Source organism: Amphiprion ocellaris, chromosome 1 (genome assembly GCF_022539595.1).
Source record: "Amphiprion ocellaris isolate individual 3 ecotype Okinawa chromosome 1, ASM2253959v1, whole genome shotgun sequence".
NCBI classification, from domain to species: Eukaryota; Metazoa; Chordata; class Actinopteri; family Pomacentridae; genus Amphiprion; species Amphiprion ocellaris.
In genome coordinates, this window is record NC_072766.1 from 10,054,690 (window position 1) to 10,072,996 (window position 18,307).

Genomic DNA, 18,307 nt, shown 5'->3' on the forward strand with positions numbered 1-18,307 from the left:
CATCGAGGCCAAACACTCGTTGTTGTTGTTCAGCAATAGATATGTGCTGGTTATGGTTGACTGAGTCTCAAAATGCATTGTTAAAATCTTTCTAATGGCCTCGTCTGCAACACTAACAGGTGTTATTTGACACCAGCTTGTCACTGAACCTGAAATGGCCTGTGATGTATTTCTTCCAAGCTGACTCTTCTGGATCCATACCAATGGGATGATGTTATGAGGAAATGTGAGGTGGGATGTGGCTTCCTTGTAGCCTGTCCAAAAAGAGTGTGTGTGTGTGTGAGATCCATGCACATGAATTTAACACCAGGCTTCTGTTCCTTTTTGGTTTGTTTTGGCTTGTTTTCTGTGTTTGTGTACAGAGATGTGTGCCCTGGGGTGAATGTCAGTCCAAGTCTTACTGGGGTGTTGTTGCTGTCACGGTTAGTGCATCCACTCCCAAGCCATTGCCTGTGACAGTTCTCACGTTGGTGTCAGGAAATAGTCATATCCTTTATATCTGAAAGCTCAGCAGCACTGCGCTCTGTTTCACTGCATGTCTGGAGCTTGTCAGGAGGAACTGAGAGGGAACATCCCTCTTCAGTGCTTCTCATTCCGTCTGTGTTACTGATCTTCTGTATATCCTCCCCACCTGTAGGTTAGAATCCCGTATGTCCAAGTCAGCGGCCAATCAGAGATCTCCCGGCATGGTCACAGAGTCCCCCAAGACTGTGACCACAGCAGCAGTGGATGTCACCTCAGGGTCAAAGGTGAGCATCAGCTGTATTTTTCAGTGAGAATCCAGCTGTTTTTTGTTACGGATGTTTTACTTGTGTCCTAAGTTTTACTACAGAAGCAGAAAAATCTTAAACTGTGATAACATCATTCATCTTAAGACAGAATAACAAGTTTTCTTCAGGTTGTCCTATTTTACATTTAGCATGGCTAAACAAATACTTCTTTTAGTGACTTGCTTTAATAGCTCCTCTGATGACTGTTATTGCTCATGTTGATAAATTGGTTTTATAAGTTCTAGAGTACATTATCTGATTAATCTCCGATTTATGTCCATAGATATTTTGGTACATTTTAAGTATGATAAAACTCAAATGCACATCCTGTGAGGGTGGACATTTTTTTTCTGTTATTTCCACAGTGATTGTAAACTTTTGCTGCAAACATGTAGAAGTTAATTGCAAAGTAACTTAATATTAGAGACACTTACTCTTCTAAAGGGTATTAATATCTTGCTTTCTGGTATCTTTAAAAATACTTTTCTTCACTAGTTGTCTGTTTTTGTGTCACTTATTATATTTGTTATTTTTTACTACCTCTAGTGTTTTTTTTATTGTTGAATGTGCCACATTATTACTCTGCATAATGTATTAGTTATCTTTATTTGCTCCCTCCCCACAACTCCACATATTTCCATAGAAAGGCACCTGAGAAACTGACCTTGTCTAAAAATACGCCTGATTATAAGTGGATACAAATGTCCACAGGAATAGCCAGTTGGTATTTCCTTTTCTCTTTAAGGATGTTGAAAGGAGGACGTTCCAGGAAAGAAAGCTATTTTACTAAATGAAAATTTTGCAGTTGTTTTCCTTGCATTGTGGAGGGCAGTGCCAATGTAAACACAATATTACTCTCTATTAATTACCGTATGTTATTTTATGTAAGGAAAATAAATGGGCTTGCCATTACACAATTAATTGTTCTTTTTTTTGGCTTCTGCAGGGCTCCAGAGGTTCGGGGAAAGTTCACAGTTTTGGCAAGAGGGATCAGGCTATTAAAAGAAACCTCAACATCCCAGTGGTAGTGAGAGGTTGGCTCTATAAACAGGTGAGCTCAGGTTCCTCCACTCTTATTGTTAGTCCGAAAGACAGACCTGTTCCATCGACATGCATGTTAAAAAGACAACACATGTTCAAATCTATCTCATTGTGAACTATCAGTCACAAAATGACAGATAACTGTCATTCAATGAGTGAAACTGTTGTGAGGATTTTTCTACTATTAGCGATTCATTGTGTTTCCTCTGTGGTTCCCTCTTTTCTGTGTCTGATCTCATGTAGATTTTTATACCCTGCAAATGTTAACATTTACAGACTAAACGCTCAGAGTGTCTTTCCAAAACCCCTTTAATCACACAATCCGAGTTAAATGTAGAGGTTGCAGTTTTGGGCCAAATGCTGCATGAAAAAAAACCAAAGTTAAATGATTGTTCAAATGTTATGCACAGAGCCTCTCCCCTGAACCCCCCAGTTAATGGTAACAAGCACACTACTCCCATTCCATTAAAAGTGTAGTTCACTTTTAAATTAAAAATGTGAATTAAAGTGTGTTCCTGTGAGGAGGATTTCTAAATACACTGTGTGTTGCGTTTCCTCCTTCACCTCCAGGACAGCTCTGGAATGCGACTGTGGAAACGGAAGTGGTTTGTTTTGTCAGACTACTGCTTGTTTTACTACAAAGGTGAGTCTGTGAAAAGTGCACTCAGTCAGAGTTTAACAGACCAAAAATCAAAATGGACTGAAATAAGACACACAAGCCCTTAGTGATCTCCTCTGCTGTCATTTTGATTAATGACACGCTGTAATTGGTCGTATGACGTATCTTACTCTCCCCGGCTTTCTCTTCCTTCCAACTTCTCCTTCCTTATTAACTTGACTTTTTTTATTATGGGATGTAATCTCTGCTTGTGTTGCCATAACAGCTACCTCCTCTGCTCCATTAATCATGCTGAATAATAGATAAACCACATGCCACATCGTGCCACATGCTGCCACATGGCCTCGTAGACACAAGAGTCACCCATGAATTATGCCTCGCTAATTTCCCCGCTGCTCATAAATCGGAAGTCACTCGTAAACATCGTATAAGAACTTGGCAGAATTACATTTTGATTTGAATGCCTGTAACAATATTCTGTGTATGTGTTTGTGTGTGTTTACTTCACAGATAGTCGAGAGGAAACGGTGCTCGGGAGCATCCCTCTGCCCAGTTATGTCATCGCACCGGTCGAGCCTGATGACCACATTAACCGCAAATATGCTTTCAAGGTAACAGCGAAGTGACACTGAGTCAGACCTAGAAGAAGCTATCATGTACTATACATGTGTAGCTTACAAAACTACATGTTTCATCCTGAAGATTGTTTATTGCTCCAACTTCATTGTAACTTTAATGGCTTATTGTACAACAGTAAGACAACATGACACATTTATCCTGTGATGGAGGTGGATTATTTTTTAATTAGTAAATAAAATGGTTTCAGGGAAAGACACAGGGAGAAAAATATAGTTTCAAGAATTATTTAGCACTGCTGACTAAATTAATTTGAAGCCATACCTATTCTTATTTCCAATTTATTGTCATGTTTTTCTACAAGACATATTTTGTATCTCAGCTGTTGAAACTAAAGTCCAGTTGTGCTGGAACTTTGCTTCAATGTTGCTTGAAATATGCTTCCGAAGTAACACTTAAGTGACAGTGAGTCCGATCTAGATGTTAGATCTAATGGCTTCTTGTAATATTATTATTTTCTTCAATTGTATAAAAAAAAGTTTCATGGGAAGGCACTTATTTTCCAGCATAAAGTAGGGAGAAAAATGTTGTTTCAGGAATTATGTAGCGCTGCTACCTGAAAAATGTGAAACCATAACTAGGCTTAATTCAAATTTATGTTTATGTTTTTGCACGAGACATCTTGTGCATGTATCTCATCTGCTGAATTCTATGACAACATCTGTCTGAAGTCCAGTTGTGCAAAATCTGTTGGAACTTTTTTTAGCGTTACCTTGAAATACGCTTCCAAGGTAACACTGAAGTGACAGTCAGAGCTATAAGAAACTTTCATTTACCATACATGTTTAACTTGCAAAACTTGCTCTCATCTTAAGGATTATTTATTGATGCAACTTTATTGCAACTTTAATGGCTTCTTGTATTATTGTTATTTTCTTAAATTATAAAAAATGGTGTCTTGGAAAGACACTTAATTTTCAACCTGAAGTAGGAAGAATAATATTGTTTCAAGAATTACTTAGCATGGCTTAATTCCAATTTATGTTCATGATTTTTGCACAAGAAATTTATGTTAATGCATTTCAGCTGTTGAATTCTGTGACAACATCTGTTTGAATTCCAGTTGTGCAAAATCTGGTGGAACTTTTGACCTCCTCCTGTCTGACTTTTTTTTAAACACAAATCCAATAATGGGTGTGACAGTCGATGGCTACAGTGTCGCTATTTATGTACTGTGGTCACGCTACCTAAAGCAGATGATCAGATCAGATTAGCATAGCAGACTCACATTATGCACGGTTTCATTTTATTCACCTATTATGTGGGGAAGCAGAGCAAGAACTGTAACTGTGGCTGCAGCAGTGCAGTCTTCATAGGATGTGCTCTTTGTTTGCCACTGACATTTGAATGGCACAAACATCCACCCTGCATTTGGTAATTGTATGATTTTTACCCAAATGTTTGTGCCAGAGATTTTCCTTGCATGCAGTTAAGTCTATTTTTTTCTTCCACTTTTGTGTATTCTGCCAGAGGACAGCAAAGGGAATTATGTCCCTCGTGTGTTCACATTATCCAACTCTTCCTTTGTGGAAACACAGAGCCTGTTGTAAAGAACAATAGTGCCTGAATGTTTGATGCACCACTGCAGCTTCAGGGCATTCTGTTGCAATCCTTTCAGCTCCTTTGTACTTGGGATTTTGTTCTTGGATTCGGTGTGTAAATGAGTGTGAGTGCATGTCAGTGTGAATACGAATGTGTGGGCTTGAGTGTGACGCATCTCTTGTGTTTTAATGATCATATTTCATACAATGGAATTTGTATGATAATTGGGCTGCTTGGAATATTAATGATACATTCCGGCTATTCGCCGTCTCCTCCCTCTGCTTGTCAGGGACGATGTGCTCTGCTGTACCACCCTGTATTTAAAGAATCCCCTCCCCAGCCCCTCCTCAGCTCTCACTGACTCATCATGCATTAAAGAGCACGTGTACCTGAGGTGCTTTGGAAGATTTTAGTTACTGCTAAGTAAGCATGACAGCAGCTCAGTGGATGGTGTTGTTTAACAAAGGGATGTTCCAGACTGTTAGAGGAGCTGACATGTACAGTGAATTGCAGACTACCGTTTGTCCTCGCCTGATAAGTTTCAAATAATACAGAAAAGATGGTGAGAATTAAATGATTTTTAACATCTACTTGATTTGCAGTTGAATGAAGATGAGAAACCTGGTTGTATGAGTCACTGTAGTACTTTCACGCTGTGATGCTTTGTGCAGTAATTCCACGACGATGTGTCTAAACTGTTAAAACACTTTTACTCATTCTTGTTTTCTGTGCCAAAAGACCGCAGCTGGAGCCATTTCTGTTCTTTCGTTTTGAATCGGCACTGATCAGCTGTAACTTCCTGTTTTTTTTTTCTGTTCTCTTACTTTTGCTCATCTCACTGTGTTTCTCTCATTCCCTGTTGGTCAATTGCCTCCCATTGTGACCCGGTGTGTTTGCGCGGGCGGAGTGAGTACTGTTCTCTGCGGGCGGCCGTCCTGAATCACACAGGCTTCCTGTCTTGCATGAATAGGTATTTAATTTGACTTCAGCCTCATCAGTGGAGCACCATCCTCACCTCATTCTGTTTCATATCTTGCCAATAGCTGCTGAATGCACATTTATAAATGTGCATTAAAGTCTTATCATGAACAGTCATGACCATTATGGACAATGCCAGAGCACATATGAATGCTAGTAGTTTTGATTGATGATCTGAGATAAAAATTGCTGCTTTTGTTTTATATGCAGTCTATACGCACTTTGACAGTAGCTCATTTGTTACAGTTTTGGCACCGTATGTGAGCAAACTGGACACAGAAAACTGCAAATTCAGTGCAGAAATCATAAGTCTTTATATAGTGCTGTCCCAATTCTTGGACAGTATGAGTTTGCAACAAAACCACAGTATCTACAGTACACTGCTTAGCCAATGTGGCAATACAAAAAACTCAAAGTCATTCATTGCAAAGTCAATTTGGTGGACTACAGGGTGTAAAAAAAGAAAACTTGGGATTTCTAGTTTTATAAATAGGGTCAGCTGGTAAACTCTGATGCTCATTTTGCCATTGGATCACATTCAGTACAGTGGCTCTGGTAGTTGTCTTGTCAAGCTTCTCATCATCATCATCATCATCATCATCATCATCATCACAGTGGATGGATGGCAGCATCTCAGTCATTATTTATACTCTTTTATGATTGCATTGCATTTCATTGGATGTACATTACAATCATCATTTTGGCCCCTGCTGTACATGCATTAATTTTATTTGTTTTACAATAAAATCCACAATATTCCCCTTTAACATGATTCCCTGTGTCTGTTTTGAAGCAGGACATATTAAGTGTGCTTTGCAGTGTTTGGCTTCTCAGATATTAAACTATTTTACTGCATACTGAAGAGATCAGTAGAACATATTTTTCAGATTTAAAATGAGCATGTCTGTAAGTGGATAAAAGTAAGTGAATATGAATATGAATATAAGTGAATATAAGTGATGTTATATTTGGGTGGAAACAATAGGAGACAAAATAGTCAACCGCTTTAAAACTATGCAAAAAGCTGCTGAAGGCATCTTTACTGTTGGTTGTCGGCTTCAGAACTGGGTGGGGTTTGGTGATATTTAGAGGATTTTGAGGCCACACTGTACAGTCGAACTATTAGAACAGATTTACAGCACAGCAAAGAAGTTTGAGAAGGTAAGCTAATATTTATGATGTGTGGTTATGTGTGTCTGAACTAAAGTGGTGAAAGGAGCCCATAATTGCATTTTCTTTGCTGCTGTGTGGTGGTTTGCTGCAGTTGCCATCTAATTTCTGAGCGCTAAAGGGATTGAAATTGCCTTTTTTTAGAAGCAGTGGGGAACTCTAACTTTTAAGTTTTTTTTTCTCCCTGCCAGAAACAACAAAAATGATCACATTGTTTCTGCCGCAGCACTTTGCTCCTTCCCTGTTGTTCGTTTTTTTCAGTGAAATGTTGCCGTAAACTTCACTGAGTTGACAGCTGTCAGTGATCAAAAAAGCAAAGTTTTTGACTTGTCAAACCACCTTCAGTGAGAAGCTCTCATATTCTCTCTCTGCCTCTCCATCTCCCTCTCTTTTATAGGCAAGCCATACAGGAATGCGCTCCTACATTTACAATAAGAACTCTGTGATTGGCTCACAGGCAGAACACTGCGGGATGCGGACATATTTCTTCAGTGCGGACACGCAGGAGGACATGAATGGCTGGATCCGGGCCATGAACCAGGCTGCGCTGATGCAGCAGAGTCACACTATAAAGAGGTTCGTCTCGCTCTATAGTGTAAGATCCACTTCTCCAATCGGTTGGGTGTCTGCCACTGCTAGTACCACTACCTTCCAGAAAAGCACAGGAGCCTCTGTCAACTGGATGTGTCTTGAGGTTCTATCGTAAAGGGAACCTGGGTGTCCCAGTCAAAACCAACATCAAATATAAATGTGTAATCATCTGTTTTGCAGTGCATTGTGTCTTCAGGTATCAGCTGCAGTGCTGGAGTGTAATGCTGAATTGGCAAATGCTTTAGTATCTATAAATCTCTCATGAATGAAAAATGGAAATTTTTTCTTGCCTTAATGGGCTGTCTTTTAACATCATGAGTAGGTCCTGCCTTGTCTGCAGTTTTTCCATGCATATATGTGTCTGTTGCATCTTGGTTTGCTATATTTTAAATGTAGTTTATTACTTAGATTTGCCAATTGAGACTATGCACAGTAAAAGTAGACTTGTGTGCATAGAAATTCTTGAAAATATTCATAATGTGTGGCAGAAATAGTCTGCAATATTGTCTGATACTCTTTCTGTACTGCATAAGTGGTAAATGCATTATTTAGTGCATTTAAACATCTTAGATCCGCTGGATGCACTACACGCTATAAATGGTCTATGCAATACCGCCACCCAGTGACCATTGTAAGTCAGTACTCCTGATTTTTAAAAATTTTTTTTTGGAAAGCATTCAATGCCCTACAAATGGTCATCGTATTTTTCTTTGAATTCAAACATGAATTATGTTAAATACTTTGCACTAATAAAGGTAATAAATGAGAATAATATTTTTTTTACTAAGTGGTAGATGACAGGGTAGTGTTAGGTGATCACTGAACTGCAATCAGCTAAAATAAGCCTTTCTGATATTGTTTCGCCCTTCATATCTTATCCTTCAGGAATGGTTTACTTTTAAATTAGCTTCCTTTAATTCTATAAAGTTTGTGAAACTAAAAAACTAAAAATGTAAATTTAATTCCCATAGATGGCGTGAAGACAAATGAATTTCAAATGAAACTATGAATTGGAAGTCACATCATTTAAACATATTAGGAAGAGATGTACTTTACCCCAACCTATTTTATGATGATAAAGTGACTGTCATTTCGGGCCCTAGTGGATTTGCTCTGCATGAATTCTCCAGCTGAGCTCTTCTCTCTTTATTTCCTCTCTACTGAAAGATATAAAATGGTACGGATGGAAATTTAATGAACAACTCCCCCTGGTCTGGATTTGTTCTCACAGAAACTCAGTAATGAATCTGACCATATGTATAAGTGTCTTCACAAATGGTTTGGGAAATTACCTTTAGCTTCACTTGAGGTTAATTGGAATGTCCATTGTATTCTCTATCCACAGCTTACTGCTCTTTAATCGCCTTGTTTCAAGAATAGTGCTACACTTCATTGTAGTATTTGGTGAAAAGGTGGAATGAGATTATGGTTAAATTGCTGTGCAAATGTGTAATACTTGCAAGATTAACTACGTTAACACTTCAGTGGGTTATTTCTGCATTTTAGGATTGGCTGTATTAAGCCATTTACTTAATTCTTGCAGGCAGGTCTAACTTTTAATATATTTATCTTTTCACAGAGATGTAGAGAAGCCAGACAAGGGTGCACAACAGGCAGTCCCACAAACCAACCACGTCCACATCAACCAGAACTCATCACGGTCAGAAAGCCTCCACAGAACGGACAGGGACGAACCTCAGGATAATGGTATCAGACTGGCTCACGGAGAAGAGGTGAGGTATGGATTAGAGCTCCAGGGGAAGCCCAGCCAGTCTGGCCCACAGGAAAGATTAGAGAGACTCTCTCCAGACTCTGTCAATGGTGCCGCTCACAAGAATGGACAGCGGACTGTAATCCAAGTGGCTCTACCACCAGAACAAAATGGAAATCTTGTCTATCAAAGGAGTTTTGTTTCACGGACGGACACTGAGAAACATGTGCATATGCAGAGGAAGAACACGCTGGCTCAGGTTGAGCACTGGGTCAAAGTTCAAAAAGGGGAACCGTCAAAAAGGTCAGTTTGACTTTACAGAGTTAGTTTGAATCAATCAGCATTACTCTGTAGCGGCAGCATGACTGATTTAGAAAAATCTTTAGTAAATGCCTCCCTCTAGTGGCTAATATGAAGAATTACATACTGGAATTGTTAATTTCATTTTTTTACCTTGATGTGGAGAAAGTTTTCTTACTGTGGACGGATAATATGACATTCTTTACGTAAAATTAAAGATTTCTATGTGTTTTTCTGTCTCAGTGCTCCCCCTGCTGAGTACAACCTTCCTCGGCGGACTCCTCCTCTAAAACCCAAATCCAGCACAGCAGATGTCACCTATCAATCATTGCCAAAGTCTCCTCGTCTCCCGTCCGGCAGCAGCTCTCCTCCAGCGACATGCAACCTGCCCAGTGACTACAAGTACGCCCACGACCGACTGAGCCACTTCCGCATGTCCACCGACGAGCGAATGGCCACCAAGGAGGGGATGGTGTGGCAGCTGTATGAGTGGCAGCAGCGGCAGCAGTTCCGTCACGGCAGCCCCACCGCTCCCATCTACACCGGCCCCAACTTCACGGACTCGTCGTCTTTCAGAGTTACTGTGGAAATGCCACGCTCCATTTCTGTCCCTCCATCGCCATGTGAAGTCCCACCATCAGTCCCCTCCTCCTTCAAACCCCTCTCCCCACGCAGGCCACACACACCCTCAGACAGACGCACAGTCCGGCCCCCGGATGAAGCGGCGCCGGGGGACAGCACAAGGTCCAGCTCCCCTGGCCACATCTGTGCCCATCTTTCTCAGGTAGGATTAAAGGAAGAGAGTCACCTCTGATAGTTCTAGTATTAGTATTAGTAGAATTCTTCGCAGCTGCCGTCTATATTATTCTCCAGACCATTTATCTTATCATTGTAATATAAAATATAAAACAGCATTTACTTTTTCCCCAGTCAAGTAGTATTAAATGTAGTTCTAAATACTCAAATTCAAAGTGTTCAAATGCTGTTCAGTATAATGTCATGAAGTCACAGAAATTTTGCATTCAATGAATAACATTAATTAATTTTATATTAATCCATTAATATTGTATATGACCTTCAAACGTAAATTAATTCAAAGTCATATCATAAAACCAAAAATGCAAATCTTGGGATACTGATTTACTGAATCTTAAGGCATTTTTAAAAGAAAAATAAAAGATAAACCCAGCAGGAAACTTTAATTATCACGTGTTATTTATTATGATGAAAATGGTCAATGTAATTTATTCTTTTAAGCACTCTAAACACTCAAAAACCACTTGAGTTTGAAAATGCAGTCAGCTGAGTTTTTATTTCATTTAATTTACTTTTGGCCATTTGCCAAATCAATAGTGGCGGTCAAGATTTACTATATATTAAACTAAATATTTGTAAATCAGCAGAAAATGTATCAGCAATTATTTGGGCAATTAATATTTACTACCATCATTTTTTTTTGTTTTTGCTCCTACAAAACTGCAAAAGTCCTGTTTTTTTTTTTTTTTTGGCTCAATTCTGACTTTATATAGGTGAAATGATTTATTGATAAATCAAGAAAGATTAAGATCATGTAAATAATTGTTAGCTGCAATTGTCATTACTATAACGAATCTCTTCTGTGTCTGTTGGATGTTGGGAACATTGCCATTAAAGTGAAAAACGGGTGATAATTTATAGGTTTGTTCCCAGTGTGGTATCACACCCATAGTACGCCTGGTTTCAGACCTGTCCATGTTGTTGGACGGATAGATGGAAGTCTCACCCTTCATGAATTTATGTGCCGATACAGTCAGTGGGGCTTAAACACTGTAGTACTGTCACACAGTAAACACCAGCAGTCTGTCATTGGTAGTGAAAGTAGTAAAAGCTGATGAATCACTTGTTGTGAGAAAAACAACAAAGGTCTCATTCTCAGGGTAGCTGTGGAAAGTGAGCGTGAGGTATCCATTGATGTCGACTTGTGGGATGTTGTGAGCTCACAAGGACACCATGGGAAGATGAGCAGGAGGAGCATGAGAAGGCTCCAGCTTTTCAGTGCACACACTTTGATGCTCATGTGAATCATTCGCAGATTCACACAGTCCACGCCCAAGCGCACCCCACAGGTGGCGTGAGCGTGTGTGAGTGGAAAAACTCGCTGCTGCGCCGTTCCCTGAAACCGTCGTAGCACTCAGACAGCGCCGCCGCCGCCACAGGAGACGGAGCGAGGGGACGTCCTGTCATCCACACCCTGCGCTGCCGCCCCACCACACCCTCCACATGTGAAACCATCTCCCTCCAAACCATCACCACATTTGCCAACACACACAAGCCTCACAACCCGACCCGTTGGCCTTACACAAGTAAACAAAGTGTTGCAGATGCTCTGTTTCCTCCATCATTTACCCAAGTGTCAAGACAGTAATTACAGCTATAATATACAGTGACTCACAATTATGGAAAAGCCTTCAGAGGAAGATGCATTTTTAACAAAGGTAGCCGCAGTGACTGTACGAGGAAGCCATGTTTATGGGAACTAAATTTAGTTGGCACTGAACTTAGTTTTGGTGCACCCAGCATCTTTGAGGCTGGTGGTGCTCTCTGGCTGGAGTGCGCTTAAGTAATAGCGATCTGTATGCCTCTGTGGAATATCATTAAGAAGTATGTTTTATTAGCAGCTAATCCAATTTGCCCAGGGCTCCTCAGCACCCTATAAACATCTCTACTGTATCTCAAACATCAGCAGCGGTCTCTTTCTTCTGATCTTGCATTTAAATAAAAAACCTATTATACAGCAAAAAAATTGTGGCATGGGAATCTCAAAGGGAATGGCTTACAGTGCTTCTCTTGCTGGTAGCAAACAAATGTTATTTTAAGAAAGCAGGTTTGGTATAATTTATGTGTAGTTAATTAAATCTCTTGTTGTTTGTGTCCTTTTAAGGTTCTGTAGTGGGCCTGGTTTTCGCTAATTCTGTGTGTTAAGCAAAAACGTCAGATTCTCCAAGCCCTGTAGCGTCTAAAAACTCAGGGCACACCTTGTTTCGAAGAAGAGTAGGAGTGATGAAAGGGAGAAAGGGATAGATGAAAAAAATAAATGTGCTGTGTAGTCAAATTTGTTTGCAGACTTGGAGGCAATGGTTTAACTTTGATTCGGTGTGATAGAGATATCCAGCTCTCACTTTCAACACACTATTGAAGATTACTTAGTGAATTAGACATTCTGTTTGATTTGATTCTATAAGATCTGTAATAACAAGCTGATGAATTTTGTTTTCTCCACAGACCTCCCAAATAGAGAGACGATCCGTGCCATCCATGGGCTACATCACGCACACCGTCAGTGCTCCCAGCTTGCATGGCAAAACGGTACGATCCTCTATTTCATTAACTACAAAACTTGGTTTCATTAGTGAAGATGCCTGTTATATGGTATTAACATCGTGTTCCAATAGCCTTTGAACGGGAATCCAGGTAAGAACAGGAAAATCTCAGTCCAAAATTTGACTCAGTGACACAGTCGATATGTAGAATCTAGAGCTGACTGATTCTGTGAAGCCCTGTGAAGCTGGTTTAATTTGATACCATATGATATGTGTTTGATAAGTGTTATCAGCTGTGATAACCCTTCTCTTCAGCCAAGCCTTTATAGCACAATAAGTCATCCTCCCATAACGGTCTCCATGGTGCAGCTCTAGCTTTTACATTTTAAGTTATTATTGGGACATTAATGGAAGCGGTAGTATTCTGGCCTCTCTAACACTTGGCTCTGTCAGCTGCTATAGCTCAGCCACTGTACTGCCCAGATGATTATCAAATATTTTCTCTCATCCCTCTGTGCTTTCACTGGCCTCTGGCCCCTAAACCCTGGGCTTGGCTACAGCCAGAGGAGCTGACTCTGCTCCTCATTCAGCTACGGAGGCACCAGGCCAAGATGGCTGGTGTGCATAGCCCCAGCAGTGCGTTCGCTCACCTGCAGAACCACCAGCACAACGGCCTCCTTGGCCCCAGCATGCAGGTCAGGGACCCTCATACTTCCCTAACGCAGCACACTGCATCCCCCTGCCAGTGCATTTTGGTCCCCCTCCCCCCAGCCAAACCCATACATTACTTCCTTGTCATTCTGACAGACTGTGCGGCCTGTCTGTACTGCTTGGTTGTCTTGTTTATTCAACCATTTCTGGCATGGACTATATTGTACCTTTAGCTGTACGTTATTGTCTTTATAGCTAGTGTCACTCACTGAATTTGTCAAAACCTGACAATGCTGCTATACGAGTCTTGTGTGATTCCACTTGTAAAAAGTAATATGCCACATCTGAAGCATGTTGCTTGTTGACTGTGCCTGTATTTTAAACTGTCCTTTGTTTGTTTAATAGATGTATAATGTTGCAGAAACGCACAGAGTATAAATGATCTGCATAACACATTTGTATCTACATTTCTGTGTGCGCTGATAAATCTTTTGTTCTTGGTGTTATCATTCTGAGGCAGCCATCAGGCCGCGGTCTTCCCTATGAGCCTGTGAACAAAGTGCATTGCTGCAAGACTAGCAGACCACAGTCAAGCTGCAATGGTGCTCAGTAATGACAACTCCACCCAGTTTCTAACATCCAACCATTCTCTGGCCATTCTCCATGCTTATGAAGAAACGTAAACACTCCGTTTGACCACATGCCATGCGTAAGACCTGTGTTGCTCAGTTGTGCATGAGGTCAAACAGGAGACATTAAACCAGTTCAAAAATTACACGATTACTTAATTAGAGTTTGGCTTTTCTAGCTGTAGATAAAAATACAGAGGTAGAAGCACACTGTAATTGAGAGCAAGTTAATTAAAGTTCAGTTAGCAAAGCCTGAACATCAAATAAAGGCCTTAGGAGTCATCTGGTCACCCATTATCCTTTGCAGTTTCATTTCAAATGATTTATCTCTCCACTGCTCATTTAAAGGCTGATGATACTTACATACAACTGAAGAAGGACCTGGAGTATCTAGATCTGAAGGTGGGCCCCAACAAAGTAAATGCCACTTTATCGCTTTCATCTTCTTCTCCATCTCCTCCTCTCTGGACTGCAATCTTGTTCTCCTGCTGCTGCCTCCAACATCTGCCTCCCTGTTTTCCCTTTTCCCTGTCTTTCCTCTGTTCTGCGCTGAGCTTTCAACTGTCTCCTTATGATGGAATTAACATGTCCTTTTACTGTCTTCTTGTTATGTAAATTACCCATTTGAGGATAAGAAGCTATTATTGCATAAAACAATCTGATGAATCCTGCAAATACTCCAATGTGACTGGCTTTTAGTGAAAGCAACGTTTGGCTTCATACTTGAGAAAAAGTCCTGATGTTCAGTTTGTCAAGATGCTTTCCACTGGTTGATAGCACTAGAAGTAGTTTTACAGAATTATTTTTTTTTGGCATATAAGGCTGAATTACTAAAACATCTGAGTAATGTGGGCTCCAGTTCCTCCTGTATTTAAAAATAGTCTCATTTAGCTAGCTGATGGCTTAGCTTCCATTCTCACTTGTGCAAAGCATTTGATCCTAATTGATTTGTATGTTTAACACCACATTGCATTAGTAGAAAAAAAATATCTTGGTTGTGTTTGGAATGGAGGGAAGTCTTCTAGTGATGCACAGTACAGCCCAGTAACACCTCTCCATTTCCTGTTTCACAACAGATCGAAAGTATTGACCCGATGATCGTTTCAGTACACAATGCGTTTGAAAACCCCACTTCAAGTTTTGGGTATTGTTGGAATGTAAGGATGGTGTGCATACAAAGTGAAACAGACCATTCGACTGCTTTTCAAATGGAATGTGATGCATCCCTGGAAAATATGCAGGATTTTGCACATGAATCCCTTCATCCGTTCATCCACTGCGTGACACTTCAACACTGTTATGAGACTGAGAGATGAATGGAAAGAACGAGCTCTTTTGCATGCTACTGAGCATTTTGGATTGTGTTGAATGTCTTGTTTGAAGTCTTCCATTTGCTTTTGTTTTGCTTGTTCGAGCGCAAGAGAAGACCCAATGGTGCTCTTTAACAAATACTCTGATAATGCGATTATGACAGTGAGCCTCTAGTTTCATCGTGGTGGAAATGGATGATAATGTGTGGTGCTGTGTGCTCACCACGGTCGAGAAAGAGAACTACCGACACTAGAGCACTTACACTAAGATGTCAAACGTGAAAGACAGAAAGGAAAAAAAAACTGTCAAAGTGTATTCATTCTAACCTGGCAGTTTGCTTTCAACATATTGTCTTATATTACTCATTGCCCCAAGTATAAAACAGATACTTTCTTGTAAAAACTTGCAGTTTTCAAACCCACTAAAAGATATCCTGGTGACCACTTGAATCATTTTCCCAGACTAGAGCAAACCACAGAGTACATAATAAAACTGTTCTCACAGGCTGTGTAGTACCCGACATGAGTAGTTCTAATCGACTTTGACATGTACAACAAGTGGAGTGCCCCTTTAATTGACTGTCCCATTTGCACTAGGCCCATACTGCTGTGCTGGGTGTGGTGATCCTGATCTGGGAGTGTTACGACTAACCCACCCACACTTTACAACTTCATGTATTACTAACTGTGACCATTGGGTGACAAATCTCTGCTGTAAACCTGTAAACCCAAAGATCTCTGAATTTGATTCACAGACTGTTTTACTGATACTGATAGAACAGAAAAACTTTATTGATCCCCAAGGGAAAATTTTGTTGTTACAGCAGAAAAAGTAAAGTGCTCACCACCACAATACAAACTAGAAAAGCACTAAGAGAGCGCAGTACTCCACCAAGACTCCTCAGTCGTTGTATCATTTCTGACGGATGAGTCTGCATCACTGCCAAAATCTAATCGATTGGTCCTTGTGACATTTCTGACCCTCCCTGAAAATTTCATCTAAATCTGTTAGTCTGTTTTTGAGTAACATCGCTAACAGACAGACAAACAAACCACCGCTGATCGTCGTCACATAACTCAGCCGAGGCTCCACTTCCTTGGCAGAGTAATAAATAAGAAAAGAAGAAAGATTTAAGAAAAAATCAACCAAAATCCAGCGAATTTCACTGGATTTTGGTTGATTTTTTGTGAATGTTCTTAAAGAAAATAGAAGTTTTACTGATATATATCTAGTCACTTTAGATATTTTTAGGATTTTTTTTGAAGATTTTTACTCATTTTTTGAAAAAAAAATGCAAGAATTTTCTTGCCAAATTTGGGGGATTTTATTTATTTTATTTTTTAAATAAAACTTTTAAGGGAAACTTTTAAGGAATTATTGGAATTTTCTTCCTGAAGGTTTTGCAAATTTTCAGAAATTTGGGGAATTTTTTTTGCTGAATTTTGGGATTTTTTTCAGACAAGGAAACAATATTTTTTTGGGTACCCTCAAGTGAAGACAACAGGAGGGTTAGATTAGAATGACATTCATGATGTCAGCAATACCTATGACTTTCAATTGTTCCCACCTTTTCAGTCTCTTCCCATGGATTTTAAACAGTTTCACTTTATTTTATTCAGGCTCTGTTTCTCAGGACATTCAGTGTGAAATAAAATAATGGATGCTATAATTCTCAGCTTTTATTTGGATAATTTGAGGTGATTTATGACAGAATTGAAAGAATCGCGTGTGAGTTATAACCCGTAACACATGGCGTTAAGTGCTAAATTGAAGATTCACAAGTAATTGGATGCTTGACCACTAAATGTTTCTTGGGCTCAGAGTTGACAGAGAGTAGTGTTGCCATTTAGATTGATGTACAATTGTCTGAGGAACATGAGGAATAAAGAGGTCACAGTGCAAGTGAAGACGATAATAATGATCAGAATGGCTCAAGAAAATGTCTATCGGAGAGTTATCAGGTGTAGCAGAAAAACAGACAATGGTAAAACCAAGTCTTGTAGATGAAAATGTGCTTTATGACTGCACTGCCAATCAAAGATGATCTCCAGTGTGCAGACCTACATGTTTCCTAATTTACAACCAGTTAAGGACTTTGTGATAATAAAATCAGATGATTCACCACACGATGCAAACCTCTAGTCTAAAACAGAAATGCCACACTGCAGTTTGGAGGGAAGAAAACCTTCAAAAAGAAACTGATAGCGCTGTCCAACAAAGTTCTATGGAATGATGAAGTGCAAATTTACCTTTACTGTAATGATGAAAAGAGGCATGTGTGGAAAAGAATGGAGGCAAACCACCTCATCTGTTGGTGGTGCTGCTGTTTAGGTCTGTATTGCTGATACTGGAGCTGACACATTGGTATTTGTTGAACCAGCAGAATAAATGTAGATCTATACAGCAGCATCCTGAGTGCTCGCATTCAGCCAAACGAATACAAATCAAAACTCACTGGACGACATTTCGTCATTCAGGGAGACACTGATCCTCAGCTTGAGGCCAAAACAACAAAGAATTGGAAAATCTTCAGCTGATCTAATCTCAGTCTGACAGAGCTGCATTCTATTTACTGAAGACAAAGGTGGTTTAAAAGTTTTAGGCCATATTTGACAGACTAATAGATAGTATATTCATTTTATGTGTGTCTGTCCAAATCATTATTTGGACACTATATCTAATGCAAAGTTCTTTTCATATTGATGAAAATCCATCTAAATTAAAGCTGAGACTTTCATCGATTCTTTTATTTCACAATGTGATACTGAGGAATAGTCTAAAAATAATCTGGACTGTACATACCACATTTCCACACTTTCATGAAATTAGAGGCCTCGATAACTTACAGTACAACAAATACCCAGGTGATACGCTGCAGTTTTGTTGTACAAATAAGTACATTATCTTCTTCAATAAGGCTACATCCACTTTAAATCTTTCCAGTGCAAATCAATATGTTTGTGAAAGATGAAATGAGGCGTTCAAGAAAAAACGTTCCTCACTCGTTTATATAAAGGACCTGGTTGTTTAAATTACAGTAATAAGCAGCCGGGAAAGAG

At 39.7% G+C, this 18,307-nt stretch overlaps 1 protein-coding gene across 23 annotated transcripts in view; it reads left to right on the plus strand.

The window, feature by feature from the left end:
- The window catches only part of plekha7b (pleckstrin homology domain containing, family A member 7b), a 72,834-nt gene that overhangs the window by 38,883 nt on the left and 15,644 nt on the right, over positions 1 to 18,307 (plus strand). For 9 of the 23 annotated variants that reach the window (XM_035944428.2, XM_035944429.2, XM_035944436.2 and 6 more), the window contains 11 exons: positions 638 to 749; positions 1,717 to 1,821; positions 2,382 to 2,454; positions 2,941 to 3,041; positions 7,154 to 7,332; positions 8,927 to 9,361; positions 9,602 to 10,142; positions 12,620 to 12,703; positions 13,218 to 13,352; positions 14,286 to 14,339; positions 15,014 to 15,094. In XM_035944428.2, the coding sequence (XP_035800321.2) occupies positions 638 to 749; positions 1,717 to 1,821; positions 2,382 to 2,454; positions 2,941 to 3,041; positions 7,154 to 7,332; positions 8,927 to 9,361; positions 9,602 to 10,142; positions 12,620 to 12,703; positions 13,218 to 13,352; positions 14,286 to 14,339; positions 15,014 to 15,094 (1,900 nt within the window). Of the gene's footprint in view, positions 1 to 637; positions 750 to 1,716; positions 1,822 to 2,381; positions 2,455 to 2,940; positions 3,042 to 3,067; positions 5,579 to 7,153; positions 7,333 to 8,926; positions 9,362 to 9,601; positions 10,143 to 12,619; positions 12,704 to 13,217; positions 13,353 to 14,285; positions 14,355 to 15,013; positions 15,095 to 18,307 lie in introns of those variants that run through there. The other 14 variants (XM_035944434.2, XM_035944441.2, XM_035944437.2 and 11 more) reach the window with 10 other exon arrangements.